The sequence below is a fragment of the Nansenia antarctica genome (assembly GCF_963989245.1).
Source record: "Nansenia antarctica genome assembly, chromosome: 15".
Classification (NCBI taxonomy): domain Eukaryota; kingdom Metazoa; phylum Chordata; class Actinopteri; order Argentiniformes; family Microstomatidae; genus Nansenia; species Nansenia antarctica.
The window spans coordinates 27,892,492-27,907,531 of NC_137685.1; the positions used below are offsets into that span (position 1 = coordinate 27,892,492).

At 42.7% G+C, this 15,040-nt stretch overlaps 1 protein-coding gene across 1 annotated transcript in view; it reads right to left on the reverse strand.

The window, feature by feature from the left end:
- ptprt (protein tyrosine phosphatase receptor type T) overlaps positions 1 to 15,040 on the reverse strand; it is a gene marked incomplete at both ends in the record, with an annotated part of 296,589 nt that overhangs the window by 86,313 nt on the left and 195,236 nt on the right. Inside the window, 2 exons of the mRNA XM_080545458.1 lie at positions 7,687 to 7,743; positions 9,329 to 9,365. Of these exons, the coding sequence (XP_080401584.1) occupies positions 7,687 to 7,743; positions 9,329 to 9,365 (94 nt within the window). The remainder of the gene's footprint in view (positions 1 to 7,686; positions 7,744 to 9,328; positions 9,366 to 15,040) is intronic.

Here is a 15,040-nt window from a genome sequence, read left to right on the forward strand (position 1 = left end):
GCTGGTTTAGAGGGAATCATGCGTGTAGTAGAAACAATAAGTAATAAATAAATTAGAGCAGGTTTAAAAAATAAGCCTGTTTGATACTTGATTACTTTGATACTGCACTTTGAATCGTGGTTCTCTATCCATGTTGTCTCTGAGAATGGACTCTGTAATTCCCAATTGAACTTCAAAGATCAAAGATTCAGGTGCTGGGTTCCCTAAGACTCAAATCATTTTGATACCTAATTCAGAAGCCTTGATCCGTCATAAAAATCATAATCTTCCCCTGATTTAATATTCACTGTGCATCCCCCTGCACACCCACATGACCTGGTTGTTTGGTTGTTTGCCTAAAAATAATATGTAACGCCTTTTACTTTGGGGCCGAGGGTAACATTAAGTATCGAAAAAAAAAGGAATTATGACTAAAACCCACAATATTAAAATATAATCTCACCCATGTAGCGGTGGATTGATTCAACAGCCTGCCACATTAATTGCTGCCATTTTCTGCAAAGACCCCCCAGTAATGCATCTAAACGTAAACGTAAAGTTCAAAACTTTATAAATGGTGCATCTGTGGCTAGATAGATTACATAAGGGTGTCACGGGCTGAGTGACAGTGGTGTCAGCTGTGGGATCCAGCGAGAGGTGGGGGATTGCAGTGGCGGGGGGGGGGGGGCTATTGCTTGGCAGCAGACGGGGCAGCCCTGTGGGATTAGTGGAGAATTCCTGAGTATCTTTAACAGGATTATCAAATCTGAGCACTGCAACACTGGGTTAGATGGATTCAGATTAACGTTACTTATCTGCAGTGTAAACAATGCACAATGCTAATGGCTTTAGATTTAGGCCCCCCCAGATTCTCCCTACAATGTCAACGCTAATGTCAGCGGGACACTAAAGGCTGGCTTTAAAAGCCATCAGCTGGCTTCTTTTTTTGGTTTGGATAGAAAGGAAATGCCCTTCACGAATGCTTTGTTTAAAATATACCGTACAATTTAAGGTCAACAGATAAACGTGAGCTATTATAAAAGTAGTTGTTTTTTAAATAATATTAACGTCATAGTTTCTGTTGCACATCTGTTGACAGAAACCTACGTCTTCCTACGTAATACAGTACATGCTGGTGCAACTATCGTAGATATAAGTCTAATCACACATAAGGAAATCGAATATTCTTCAAATTTTCTATAAGATCATTCTATTCTAACAAAAAATAATAATAGCATGTTGTCACCTGTGAATACAACTGACAAGCCTACTACACTCGTGCATTAAGCCAGGCAGACACTATGTGATTTCCACAAACGCAGACAATTCAAACTGATGAAAGAGTCTCATAATGCAGACAAATTCTCCACGTCACGCTATGTTGATGCAGTGTACACTGCAAAAGCAGGCCCGATGGCAGTTCTCTACCGAGCCCCCTCTCATGTGTATATTGTATTTCGAGATGTGTGCATTGCATTTCAAGATGAGTTTTGAAACGTTTGAGATGAAATTCTAGTTATGTTGTAGGCTGGTTTTGCGGCTGGGGGGGGGGGGGGGGGGTCACACAGCTGCCCTGCATCTCGCAATCTGCATGGAGTGAGCCAGAGCCTAACCAGCGTCAGCGGGCGCAGCTGAACCTCTGGCTAGGGGAACACCCAAAAGGGAGCTCCAGAGAAGACTGAGGGAGGGAGATGGCAAGCCGAGCCTGGACACTGCTATCCACTGAGGGCACGAGAGAACTGGGTCGGACCGAGGCTAGGGTGAGAGCCGGAGAACGGAGTGTTGTTATTAATGCGTTTTTATCTCCGTAGCAAGGAGAGCAGGAGAGGTCCCGACAGTTGGAGGCTAGAACCGTGGGACACCAAACGACTGCCCCCCACGGAGCCACCCCTGGCCCTGCTCATACCCACAGCCACCCCTGGCCCCCCTCATACCCACAGCCACCCGTGGCCCACCTCATACCCACAGCCAACCCGCAAGCCTGTTGTTAGTAACCTATGCTATCTCCGTAGCAACCATTGGGCACAGCCTAGAGAAGAGGCCCCGACGGACGGGACTAAGAGACGACGCCCGCAGAGCCCCCCCCCCTGACTATCCTTCTAACCCATCTGTCCTCCATCTGAGAAGAACCGTAGTTCATTACAGCCCCCTGATCCTTCTAGTTTGAAGGACAACAATCTAAGTTTGACTTTAACCCCCTGTGTTAATTATTCCCTTTAATTAAATACGCCCTAGGGCGGCTAGCCTGGGGCTAAAACCTATACAGTGTCTGTGTCGTTCACTGACAGCGGAGACTGGGCATCTCTACCACTCACCAAGGATGGCCTTGAGAGCCCGGAGAGAGCGCGCCTAACCCCCGATAATTGTTTTTTGAAAGATCCAGTATTTAGCACTCAAGCTGTCTAAAAGCTTCCTAATGGGTGTAATGACTATGTTTAATCACTAGCAATCAGGGAATGAGATCCCTTGAAATAAATATATTTATTTGAATCATGCGTGCTTGCAGAAACACAACAGCTAATGTCCAACTGAAAGTGTTGATTGAGCAACTGCAAGTGTCCATTTCAGGGGGGGGGGGGGGGGGGTTATATTATTATGAGGGAAGATGTTGTTGTTTGGAAGTTCTATCTGAATGTCGTTGCGATGGCCAGAGGTGTCAGATTTCCAACGAACGCACTCCCTGCTCCTTTAAAAAAGCATTATCATTTCGCAAGGCATCATCAAGGCTGCGTTGGTTCTCGAGTTTTAAGTGTTTATTTAATTTCATGGTTCCAAACTAGAATGTATTACTGTATGTAGTGTTTAAAAATCGCAGCTGTTTACAACATACTGGATTTCCATTGGTTGACTTTCTTATTATGTCCCCATAGCACCTCTCCCCTCTCACACTGCAAGTAGAAAGGAGCCACAACCCCAAATATTTGATGTGATGATGTTTTCTCTTCATGTCCAAGACCAACTCACACTGTGTGAGGAGAGGTGCCAAGTTCACTGTAGGCCACCCACATGTATGGCTAATATGGACATTCCGTTGTGAGAACTTGGCTCTTGGCGAATTCGAGCCTGAAATTTTGCAGTGTCTGCTGCTTTACCCATTGGTCAGTGGTCTTTTCATTCACCATACCATACTATTCACTATGCTCACCTTAGCCCTGCTCCTCTCTTTCAGACTCCAGAGAAGGCTTTGTAGCAATCACTCTGAGATTTATGTCAGGGCAATTGAACATGGAGTTGCTGCACATCCAGGCAGGTAGTTACTTTGGAATTGGTATCCTGTACAGACAGACTTTCCCTCATTTTCCCATTCAATTGCTCTTTGCATTCTGGGTGATTTCCCATTGCTGCCTGAAAGAGTCTAAAGGGCTCTGCACACAGCGTGCGATTTCTGTTGCGCGTCAACGTTCCATAATTTCCATTGTTGTTATGAATGGAATCGAATTTTCGCCGTGCGGGGCCGTGTGCATTGCGATGCGATGTTCTCATAGACTTCCATTCAAACTTCAAAATGGAACGTTGACGCGCAACAGAAATCGCACGCTGTGTGCAGAGCCCTTAAGAGTCCACCTTGGGCCTACCTCGTTTGATGTTGCTGGCGTCTATAGACCCCCATGTGCTGGAAAGGATTCTGTTGAGGCACTTGGTGATCTATTTGCCCAATATACAAGTAATGAGCTTATTATAACTGACTTTAATTTAATCTCAGATAATCTCAAAGAGATTAGTGGGAACCTAAACCTGACTCAATTGTTAGCTGAACCCACTAGGCTTGATTCAAAGGACAGCTCAAAGTCTACTTTGATTGATCAGATTTTCAGCAATAAAGTTGACAACATTGTATCAGAAGCACTCGCTTAGAAAAGAACACAACTCATGTGAGAAATCTCAAACACTTTAATGAACAATCTTTCTTGGCAGATATCAATCTTAGTAACATCAGTTCTACTCCTAAATGCAATGATCAAGCTCAACTGGCACTGGACTTCTTCACTGAAATATTCACCTCAGTTGTTAACATACATGCTTAACTCAGAACGATTACAATCAAAGATAGAGTAACCTCCTGGTTTACCTCAGAGTTGTCCTCCCAGTTTAACTTGAGAAACTCAGCCTGGGCTCTAAAAAAAATTCTGGTGATCCTAGACACTGGCTCTCTTTCAGGCAGGCTAGAAATAAATGCACAGCAGCTGTAAGAAAAGCTAAATCTACTTACTATCTGAAACTAATTACCACCTCATCCTCTAATCCAGCCACGTTTTGGAAAGCAGTAAACGCCATTAAATGGCAAATCTTGTCCTTCACTTCCTTCCTATATTAAATTAAATGACTGGGCAATTTCTGATCAAAAAAATTTGTTTAGCCCTTCATGAACATTTTGTTAGTGCCGGCCATTTATTTGAGAGAGCTTATTCTGACCCTCCTTTTGCTCCAAATGTGTGTATGACTATGGTAGACTATACTTCCTCTTTCACCTTCCGACCCCTCTCACCTGTTGACGTCCTGGCTGCCATGCAAGCCTTAAATGCCAGATGTCTGATTTGGGAGGATAATCTGGATTCCTTCTTGTTAAAATTGGCAGCTCCATCTATCATTGAATAGTTAGGTCATATATTTAATCTATCATTGAACAGTTAGGTCATGTATTTAATCTCTGCCTTGCCGCTGGTAGTTTTCCTAGGGCCTGGAAGACTGCCCATTTACACTGACGATTTAAATAATTATCTTCCACTCTCCAAGCTTTCATATCTGGCAAAAATGTAGAAACCTTAGCGAACACTCAATTTAAGTCATACCTTTCCACAATTCTTAGTCCTCTTCAATCTGGTTTTAGAGCTAAGCATCACTGCTGTCACTCTGGTTACAAATGACATCATATCTGCTTTAGACAGGAAGAAGCATTGTGCTGCACTTTTTGTCGATCTATCTAAAGCTTTCGATACAGTAGACCATTACTTACTCTGACAAACCCTTTTTAATATTGGTATGGACAATAAGGCTTGCAAAAATCAGATTTTTTGCCCATCTCGAAAGGTGTGCCTCAGGGTTCTATATTAGGTCCAGTCCTCTTCACTCTGTACATAAATGATATTGCCTCCGCACTAAAAAACTACCAAGCTCATCTTTATGCTGACGATACGATTATCTACTGTGTAGCAAATTCTATACAACTGGCCACTGAAAGACTACAGCTTGCATTCAATGCTCTTCAAGAAGCACTATTCGAGCTTAAACTGGTTCTGAACACTAGTAAAACAAAATGTATGTTATTTACAAATACCAAAAATATTGATCATGATAGTCTATGTATAACCACAGTAAATGGCTCTGGCATTGAGAGAGTCTCAGAGTACAATAATATTGGTATCTGGATTGATCATGAACTTCAATTTAAGTATCATATTGATAACCTTGTCAGCAAGCTGCGTCCGAAGGTTGGCTTTTTGTACCGAAACAAATTCTGTTTTCCTTTGTCGTACAGAAAAATAATTGTGGAAGCAACTTTCCTGTCTGTCTTGGACTATGGTGATGTGATCTATAGACATGCTGTGTCTTCAACGCTAAAACCACTTGACTCAGTCCATCACTCTGCCCTTAGATTTGTCACGGGTGCTAATTACAACACTCACCATTGGCTTTTATACAACATGGTTGGTTGGTCATTCTTGGAAATGAGGCGAAATAGGCATTGGTAAGTGTTTATTTATAAGGCGCTGCTTGGGAATTTGCCACCGTACATTTCTTCTCTGTTAAGTCAGAATATTGGACCTTACCTCACCTGATCAAATAACTGGCTTACACTAAAGGTAATGTATGTGTACAGAACATGGCAAGACTGCCTTTTTATCTGCTGCTCCACACTCCTGGAACCTGCTACAAAGCACGTTTAAAATAGACTCTCTGTGTTGCAGTGTATGTGTATATCCTGTACACTCGGCCCCACCGAAAATGAGGGTCTCCCTCAGTTGTCCCCGAGTTGAAATAAAGGCATGAAATGAAAGGTGGGAATTCATTGGGGTGTATATAAGGGCAAACTTAGTATAAGACAACTTCAGACTAGACACCTAGTAGGGCTGTCTGCACACAGAATGTAAGTCCACATTCCCACCCAACGCTTCTATACCACTGCATAGGTAAATAAAAAATGCACTGAATACAGTGCCACCAAGCAACACAACCAAACCTAGCCACAACACAACCAAACCTAGCCGCAACACAACCTAACCTAGCCACAATACAGCCTAGCCTAGCCACAATACAACCTAACCTAGCCACAATACAACCTAACCTAGCCACAACACAACCTAACCTAGCCACAATACAGCCTAGCCTAGCCACAATACAACCTAACCTAGCCACAATACAACCTAACCTAGCCACAACACAACCTAACCTAGCCACAACACAACCTAACCTAGCCACAACCTCTAAAGGATAAAACAACATCCTCTGACCCAAGAGCAAGCAGGCTGTATGTGGTGTATTAGTATTATGGGGGGAGGTGGAGGGGTATTATCCATCATACCTTTGAATTGCACACACAGCAAGCAACACATGTTTCATCATCATTGCATGACACTAGCAGTAATATCACTGAACAACATCAACTGGTAGGTACATGGAAATTGACAGATTCACAGATTTAAAAAAAAAAAAAAGGAAATTGACATATTCACAGATATGGACAGAATGGATCACAAGGTATGAACTGGATTTCCCAAGGACATGACTTTTCACAATGAATAGAAGACGAGGTACAGCCATTGTACAGTATAACATCACTACAATAACAGTGTGTTAGTGACCGTCTGGCCGAAGGAGAGATGCTCTAGGCATCCTTCTATGGGGTTTGATGTTCCAGACAGGGGTTTATCCTAGCAGTAACACACACTGAGGGTGGAGCGTGGGGATGATGTGGGTATTCAACAATGTAAAGAGATTGGTAGTTGTTCAGGTAAGGTGATGCAGACTCAGCTTGGAGAGGGAAGGGGGGTGTCTCTCAGTTTAGGAACGTTTTGCTCAGAGACATATTACAGCCTGGCCGTAGTCATCACTATTGTGAAACAAGAATTGTATATAGTGCCTTGCAGTGAGGCAAAAGAAGGAATCAACGGCTGAATTTCAAGATGAAGCTCCAATGCTTCTAGTCCTAGTGTCCTAGGTTCATAATAGTCTTGCTATAAGAGGAAACAATTGTTGTCGGGGCACTTGAATGTCAATGTACAGCATCAAAGCATTTTCTTGTCTGTGCTTAAACAATCATATAGATATGTCATATTATCAGCATTAACAACGGATCAGTATTACTAGAGTTTGTGTCTTGTTTGGATCCCAAATCTAGGATGGGATTCGATTCCCATTCATTATGGCTAGAAAGCTGAATAAATCCATGAGCAGAACCAGAAGACGACTACAGCACAAACACATGTCAAGGGATTGGTCAATGTAAGCAAACAATAACAAAGAAGGGACTGTAACCGTACATATCTAAGGTCACCAAGGTACAGTAGTGTAAATGGAATATCAAAGATAGCCCAGCTACGCTTGAGTAGACCAGACATGCAAACAAATGCAGTAAAATGAGGAACAAGAAAGAAAAAGTAAAGACGAACAGAAGGAAGGAGGAGGAGGAGGAGGAGGAGGGGGAAACAACCAAAGTGATGTTTTATAAAAGAACAGAAGAAAGAAATCTGGCTATGGAGCAATAATCACCTTCACTGGGGATGACTAGTATGTACGGCGTTGTTATTTGTCCCCTACCTATTACCACTAAGAACAAAGTTTAGAGTTCCCGGTCGGCATGCATGAGAGAAAAAAGAAACAAAGGAATAAAGTCTAAAAAAGGACGCCTTCATCAAAGGTTTCAGCTGCGTTTCAATTTCACATTTGGTACAGAGGGAGAAACAAAGGATTCAAGTGAAATAGCATTTTACATAGAGAACTATGGGCAGTATGATTATACTGTAGATGGCTGAATATATGAATCTCAACAAGCGTCTGATATAGGTCCATTATCTGAAAATAGGAAGGTAGAAGTGCTCCTAATAACATCTCTAGATCTGGAAGTCTATAATTCAGGGGGGGATGTTTTTCGAGCAGGTCTCATTCTCAGTGCATGTGAATGGGATATTGGAATGTAAGCATTGATATTAGCCTGTGATTCTGACTGGGAGGACAATGAAAAGGCAATGGGAGAAAAAGAAAAGGAACATGAGCTAAGGTGTTTGAACTTTGTGGCATAACGGTTACAATCCAAAGATGGATCTGCAAACATTCAAATTGTGTGAATTGCTTTTCAAATTGTGTGTGAATTGCTCTGGAATGCATTTATGTTTAAATGTATTCTCAACAAAAAACGACCCCAGTCATCTATATGTATTTGAAGAGAAGAATGGCCACAAAGTTTAAAGCATGTCTTTTTCAAAAGCAGACAAGCAATCTGTGTGTCTACACGTGTAGACGTCTTCCAATCACACTAAGAACTAAATTCAAAACAGCGGAATGGCAAGAGAAAGAAAGAAAAGAAAGTAAAAAAGCTAAGAGATGAGAAATGCTTGACTTGGACAAATAAGGGGGGGGGGGGAATCAATAACTAGATAAAGAAGAGGAATATCGCCTGTGCACAAATGTATGTGTGTCTAAAACGATAAGGAGCAAATAAGGAGATAGAAAATGGAAAGCAGAGGAATGAAAAGATTTTTAGCTTTTGCAGCTTTTTTTTTTTTTTTTTTTACTTTTTTACACCATCCATTATATTAATGGAGGTTGTCCTTCTTCGATACTACTGATCCATAATGTATTCTTTTCACAAAGATGTTTCACAGAAAATGAAATGGAGAGGGGAAGAAAAGCTGCACAGAATCTTGGACTAGAGACCCAAAACCATGCAGGATCAACACTGAAAAGGTTGTTGGGGCTTGTAATCTAAAATGAGGTTGTGGGTTTTAAACCCCCCCTAGACACTCTATTGCTATGCAAGTGTGTAAAACTCTTTCAATACCAGTAGCATCAATCGGGACCAGAACACTTAAAGGGATAGTTTATTCCAAATGTATTTTCAAGTACATTTCTTATCAGTCCACATGTATGGTCCCAAAATCTATGAGGCTCATATGAACAAAATAATAATATGTTGGACCCATACGTATGGTGGACAGATGATGAATATACTTGAAGATGATTTTGTTCTGTTTTGTAAACTATCCCTTTAATATACAACTACAGTAAATAATGATCTGACATCACAGAACTTTACAATGTACCATTTGACAAGGAGACCCTGGTTTTTATTATGTAATATGCCATCACGCAATTGATTTACTATGCATGCAGGATATTAGAAGAGTTCTCATACCTTTAGTAGCGAGTCGCACACAGTTGATTTTGGTTTCCTGAGAAGACATAAGAAACAGAAAGTTGTTCAGTTTCATTATGCAGTCAAACAGTGATTTACATTACATTGGTCACTCTCCAGTGGACCTATAGTGTAAACTGGTGGCACAATGACGTAGACTTTAGACATAATCATACTTTTCATATTGGCTCAAATATCATGACTTAGCATACCGGGTAACAATTGAACCACTGTAATGGTCCCAAAAGTGCAAAACCCACCCACCTGGCTTATTTCAATGTATATATATTTTGATATACAGTATACCCATTGATTCGTGAACAATATTACTTATATTGTAGGTGTCTCACAAGCTTAATACAACTGTCTTTCCTCATAATAACCCAAGATATAAGGTTGTTTTGAAGGATTTTTACAAACATCAGCAACAAACAGTGTATAGCAGTGAGAGGGCACCTGTGACATGGAACCGTTAGCTTCAGTTATTCCTACCTCCAAGAAGTGTACGTTGTAAGAATAACAAGAAGTGAGAGAGAGTCCTCTCTCTGTATGTGAAGGAACAGTCCTATCTCTCTCTCTCTGAAAGAACAGCCCTATCTCTGTGTGTGAAGGAACAGTCCTATCTCTGTGTGTGAAGGAACAGTCATATCTCTCTGTGTGTGAAGGACCAGTCCTATCTCTCTCTGTGTGTGTGAAGGAACAGTCCTATCTCTCTCTGTGTGTGAAGGAACAGTCCTATCTCTCTCTGTGTATGTGAAGGAACAGTCCTATCTCTCTCTCTGTGTGTGAAGGACCAGTCCTATCTCTCTCTCTGTGTATGTAAAGGAACAGTCCTATCTCTCTCTCTGTGTATGTGAAGGAACAGTCCTATCTCTCTCTGTGTGTGTGAAGGAACAGTCCTATCTCTCTCTCTGTGTGTGAAGGAACAGTCCTATCTCTCTCACTGTGTATGTGAAGGAACAGTCCTATCTCTCTCTCTGTGTGTGTGAAGGAACAGTCCTATCTCTCTCTGTGTGTGAAGGAACAGTCATATCTGTGTGTGTGAAGGAACAGTCCTCTCTCTCTCTGTGTGTGTGAAGGAACAGTCCTATCTCTCTCTGTGTGTGAAGGAACAGTCATATCTGTGTGTGTGAAGGAACAGTCCTCTCTCTCTCTGTGTGTGTGAAGGAACAGTCCTCTCTCTCTCTGTGTGTGAAGGACCAGTCCTATCTCTCTCTGTGTGTGTGAAGGAACAGTCCTATCTCTCTGTGTGTGAAGGAACAGTCCTCTCTCTCTGTGTGTGTGAAGGAACAGTCCTATCTCTCTCTGTGTGTGTGAAGGAACAGTCCTATCTCTGTGTGTGTGAAGGAACAGTCCTATCTCTCTCTGTGTGTGAAGGAACAGTCCTATCTCTGTGTGTGAAGGAACAGTCCTATCTCTCTCTGTGTGTGAAGGAACAGTCCTATCTCTGTGTGTGTGAAGGAACAGTCCTATCTCTCTCTCTGTGTGTGAAGGAACAGTCCTATCTCTCTCTCTGTGTGTGAAGGAACAGTCCTATCTCTCTCTCTGTGTGTGAAGGAACAGTCCTATCTCTCTCTCTCTGTGTGTGTGAAGGAACAGTCCTATCTCTCTCTGTGTGTGAAGGAACAGTCCTATCTCTCTCTCTGTGTGTGAAGGAACAGTCCTATCTCTCTGTGTGTGAAGGAACAGTGCTATCTCTCTGTGTGTGAAGGAACAGTCCTATCTCTCTCTGTGTGTGAAGGAACAGTCCTATCTCTCTCTCTGTGTGTGAAGGAACAGTCCTATCTCTCTCTGTGTGTGAAGGAACAGTCCTATCTCTCTCTCTCTGTGTGTGAAGGAACAGTCCTATCTCTCTCTCTGTGTGTGTGAAGGAACAGTCCTATCTCTCTCTCTGTGTGTGTGAAGGAACAGTCCTATCTCTCTCTGTGTGTGAAGGAACAGTCCTATCTCTCTGTGTGTGAAGGAACAGTCCTATCTCTCTCTGTGTGTGAAGGAACAGTCCTATCTCTCTCTCTGTGTGTGAAGGAACAGTCCTATCTCTCTCTCTGTGTGTGAAGGAACAGTCCTATCTCTCTCTCTGTGTGTGAAGGAACAGTCCTATCTCTCTCTGTGTGTGTGAAGGAACAGTCCTATCTCTCTCTGTGTATGTGAAGGAACAGTCCTATCTCTCTCTGTGTGTGAAGGAACAGTCCTATCTCTCTCTCTGTGTGTGAAGGAACAGTCCTATCTCTCTCTGTGTGTGAAGGAACAGTCCTCTCTCTCTGTGTGTGTGAAGGAACAGTCCTATCTCTCTCTCTGTGTGTGAAGGAACAGTCCTATCTCTCTCTGTGTGTGAAGGAACAGTCCTCTCTCTCTCTCTGTGTGTGAAGGACCAGTCCTATCTCTCTCTGTGTGTGAAGGAACAGTCCTATCTCTCTCTCTGTGTGTGAAGGACCAGTCCTATCTCTCTCTGTGTGTGAAGGAACAGTCCAATCTCTCTCTCTGTGTGTGAAGGAACAGTCCTATCTCTCTCTCTGTGTGTGAAGGAACAGTCCTATCTCTCTCTCTGTGGGTGTGAAGGAACAGTCCTATCTCTCTCTCTGTGTGTGAAGGAACAGTCCTATCTCTCTCTGTATGTGAAGGAACAGTCCTATCTCTCTCTCTCTGTGTGTGAAGGAACAGTCCTATCTCTCTCTCTGTATGTGAAGGAACAGTCCTATCTCTGTGTGTGTGAAGGAACAGTCCTATCTCTGTGTGTGTGAAGGAACAGTCCTATCTCTGTGTGTGTGAAGGAACAGTCCTATCTCTCTGTGTGTGTGTGAAGGAACAGTCCTATCTCTCTCTGTGTGTGAAGGAACAGTCCTATCTCTCTCTGTGTGTGAAGGAACAGTCCTATCTCTCTGTGTGTGTGTGAAGGAACAGTCCTATCTCTCTCTCTGTGTGTGTGAAGGAACAGTCCTATCTCTCTCTGTGTGTGAAGGAACAGTCCTATCTCTCTCTGTGTATGTGAAGGAACAGTCCTATCTCTCTCTGTGTGTGAAGGAACAGTCCTATCTATCTCTGTGTGTGTGAAGGAACAGTCCTATCTCTCTCTGTGTGTGTGAAGGAACAGTCCTATCTCTCTCTGTGTATGTGAAGGAACAGTCCTATCTCTCTCTCTGTGTGTGAAGGAACAGTCCTATCTCTCTCTGTGTGTGAAGGAACAGTCCTATCTCTCTCTGTGTGAAGGAACAGTCCTATCTCTCTCTGTGTGTGTGAAGGAACAGTCCTATCTCTCTCTGTGTGTGTGAAGGAACAGTCCTCTCTCTCTGTGTGTGTGAAGGAACAGTCCTATCTCTCTCTGTGTGTGTGAAGGAACAGTCCTATCTCTCTCTCTGTGTGTGTGAAGGAACAGTCCTATCTCTCTCTCTGTGTGTGAAGGAACAGTCCTATCTCTCTCTGTGTATGTGAAGGAACAGTCCTATCTCTCTCTCTGTGTGAAGGAACAGTCCTATCTCTCTCTGTGTGTGAAGGAACAGTCCTATCTCTCTCTCTGTGTGTGAAGGAACAGTCCTCTCTCTCTCTGTGTGTGTGAAGGAACAGTCCTATCTCTCTCTCTGTGTGTGAAGGAACAGTCCTATCTCTCTCTGTGTGAAGGAACAGTCCTCTCTCTCTCTGTGTGTGTGAAGGAACAGTCCTATCTCTCTCTGTGTGTGTGTGAAGGAACAGTCCTATCTCTCTCTGTCAGGGTTTCCGTTAGAAAAATTTGCCGTCGGACATCGTGTCCGGGAAGAATTCGATTTACCGGACAAACGTGATATATTCCGGTCATCATATTAAAATATAATAAAAAAAAAAATTTCCAAAATCATATATTTTTTTCCTCCAAATCTAATGTTTGTCGCGGTGATTACTGTTGTGTAGCGGCCTATATATGCCATTTAATGTCTATTTCTCATCCGATACGATTAGATGCGAGCTATATAATATATAATAATATAACATGATTTGACGCATGCGCGCTATGCCATGCGTCAAATCCAGCGCTGAACGGGTCCAGCGCTGAACGGGCGCCTCACTGGGAACTGAACAGACAGCATCGATCAATGAACGGACTCCACATTACGTTAACTGAAGTTTGTTAAATTGTTTGGGATTAATGTGAGTTTTCTATTTTCTCTTTACAGTTTTACCCTTTTTTTTTTTTTAAATCAATAAAACAACGTCATTTCTATAAGTCTCGCTGGTTGGGAAGGCATTTCGTTTAGCTCGGGAGTATGACAATGGGAAGAACATAACTGTTTATTGAGAAACAATTGATAGGCAGTCTGGGATACGTATATAAAGAAATACCACAATGTCTAGATGTATAACATTTTATTGAACAGTAACAGTGCAAGCATGTAGGCTACGGGGAACAGGGATTTTGGTCAGTAGGTCCTTTGTACAGAGGGCGTTTCTCTCCGACAACGCGTTCCCAGGTACCATGGAAGTCATAGGTAGTCCAGCACACTGACAGAGAGACAGACAGACAGACAGACAGACAGACAGACAGGCAGACAGATAGACAGACAGACAGACAGACAGACAGACAGACAGTCAGCTTACTTCTACCCTTTTGAGTGGAATTACTCCTTTAATTAGCTGTTAGCCATCTCAAAGCCCCCTGAGTTGCTCGTCAACACTGAGAATAGACCACATTATAGAAACCAAAACACCGTTTTTTTAAATCCACAGGGAATAACCGAGAGTGTAAGGAAAGGCACACCCAGCGCTGTCAGTGGTGGGGAGACTTGAAGTGGCTTTGCTTGATTTCCATCACAGATTCAAGGATTGAAACATTGATGAAAATAGGGAGTAATAGTGATGGGATTATTTTAGATTATTTTAGATTAGATTAGGTGAGATTCAACTTTATTGTCATTGCAGAGTACAAGTACCAGACAACAAAATGCAGTTTAGCATCTAACCAGAAGTGCAAATAGTGATATAAAAACAAACACTTAACTTTCGGGGAAACTGCTAAAATAAAATAAATTAAATAAATTAAAAAAGAAAGCGACTATTAGCACCGCCGAATGACAACAAACGTATGAGTAATGAGTAAAACAATGTCACTTTTATAGTATGTTGTTTAACTTGCCGTTCGGTCGCCATGGCTCTGGTGTGTGTAGCAGCTTCAGCTAGCTGGCTGGAAACTTCTAGGGGTGCGTTCGTAAACACGCTCTGAGAGCGCCGGAGCGCACGCTGGCTTCGATGTCACAGAGCGACCGAGTCGTTCGATTGGACGAGAGGCGTTCCGCGAGTGCTGATCGGATTTCCAGAGCGTGTTTACGAACGCACCCAGCCAGCTTTAGCGAATTGTATTCAAAGGGAATTATTTTCACCGGACAATATGTCCGACGACTTTTCAATTTGTCGGACTTCACCAAATTTTACCGGACAAAGACCGGCAATTGCCGGTTAACGGAAACCCAGCTCTCTGTGTGTGTGAAGGAACAGTCCTATCTCTCTCTGTGTGTGTGAAGGAACAGTCCTATCTCTCTCTCTGTGTATGTGAAGGAACAGTCCTATCTATCTCTCTGTGTGTGTGAAGGAACAGTCCTATCTCTGTGTGTGTGTGAAGGAACAGTCATATCTGTGTGTGTGAAGGAACAGTCCTCTCTCTCTCTGTGTGTGAAGGAACAGTCCTATCTCTCTCTGTGTGTGAAGGAACAGTCCTATCTCTGTGTGTGTGAAGGAACAGTCCTATCT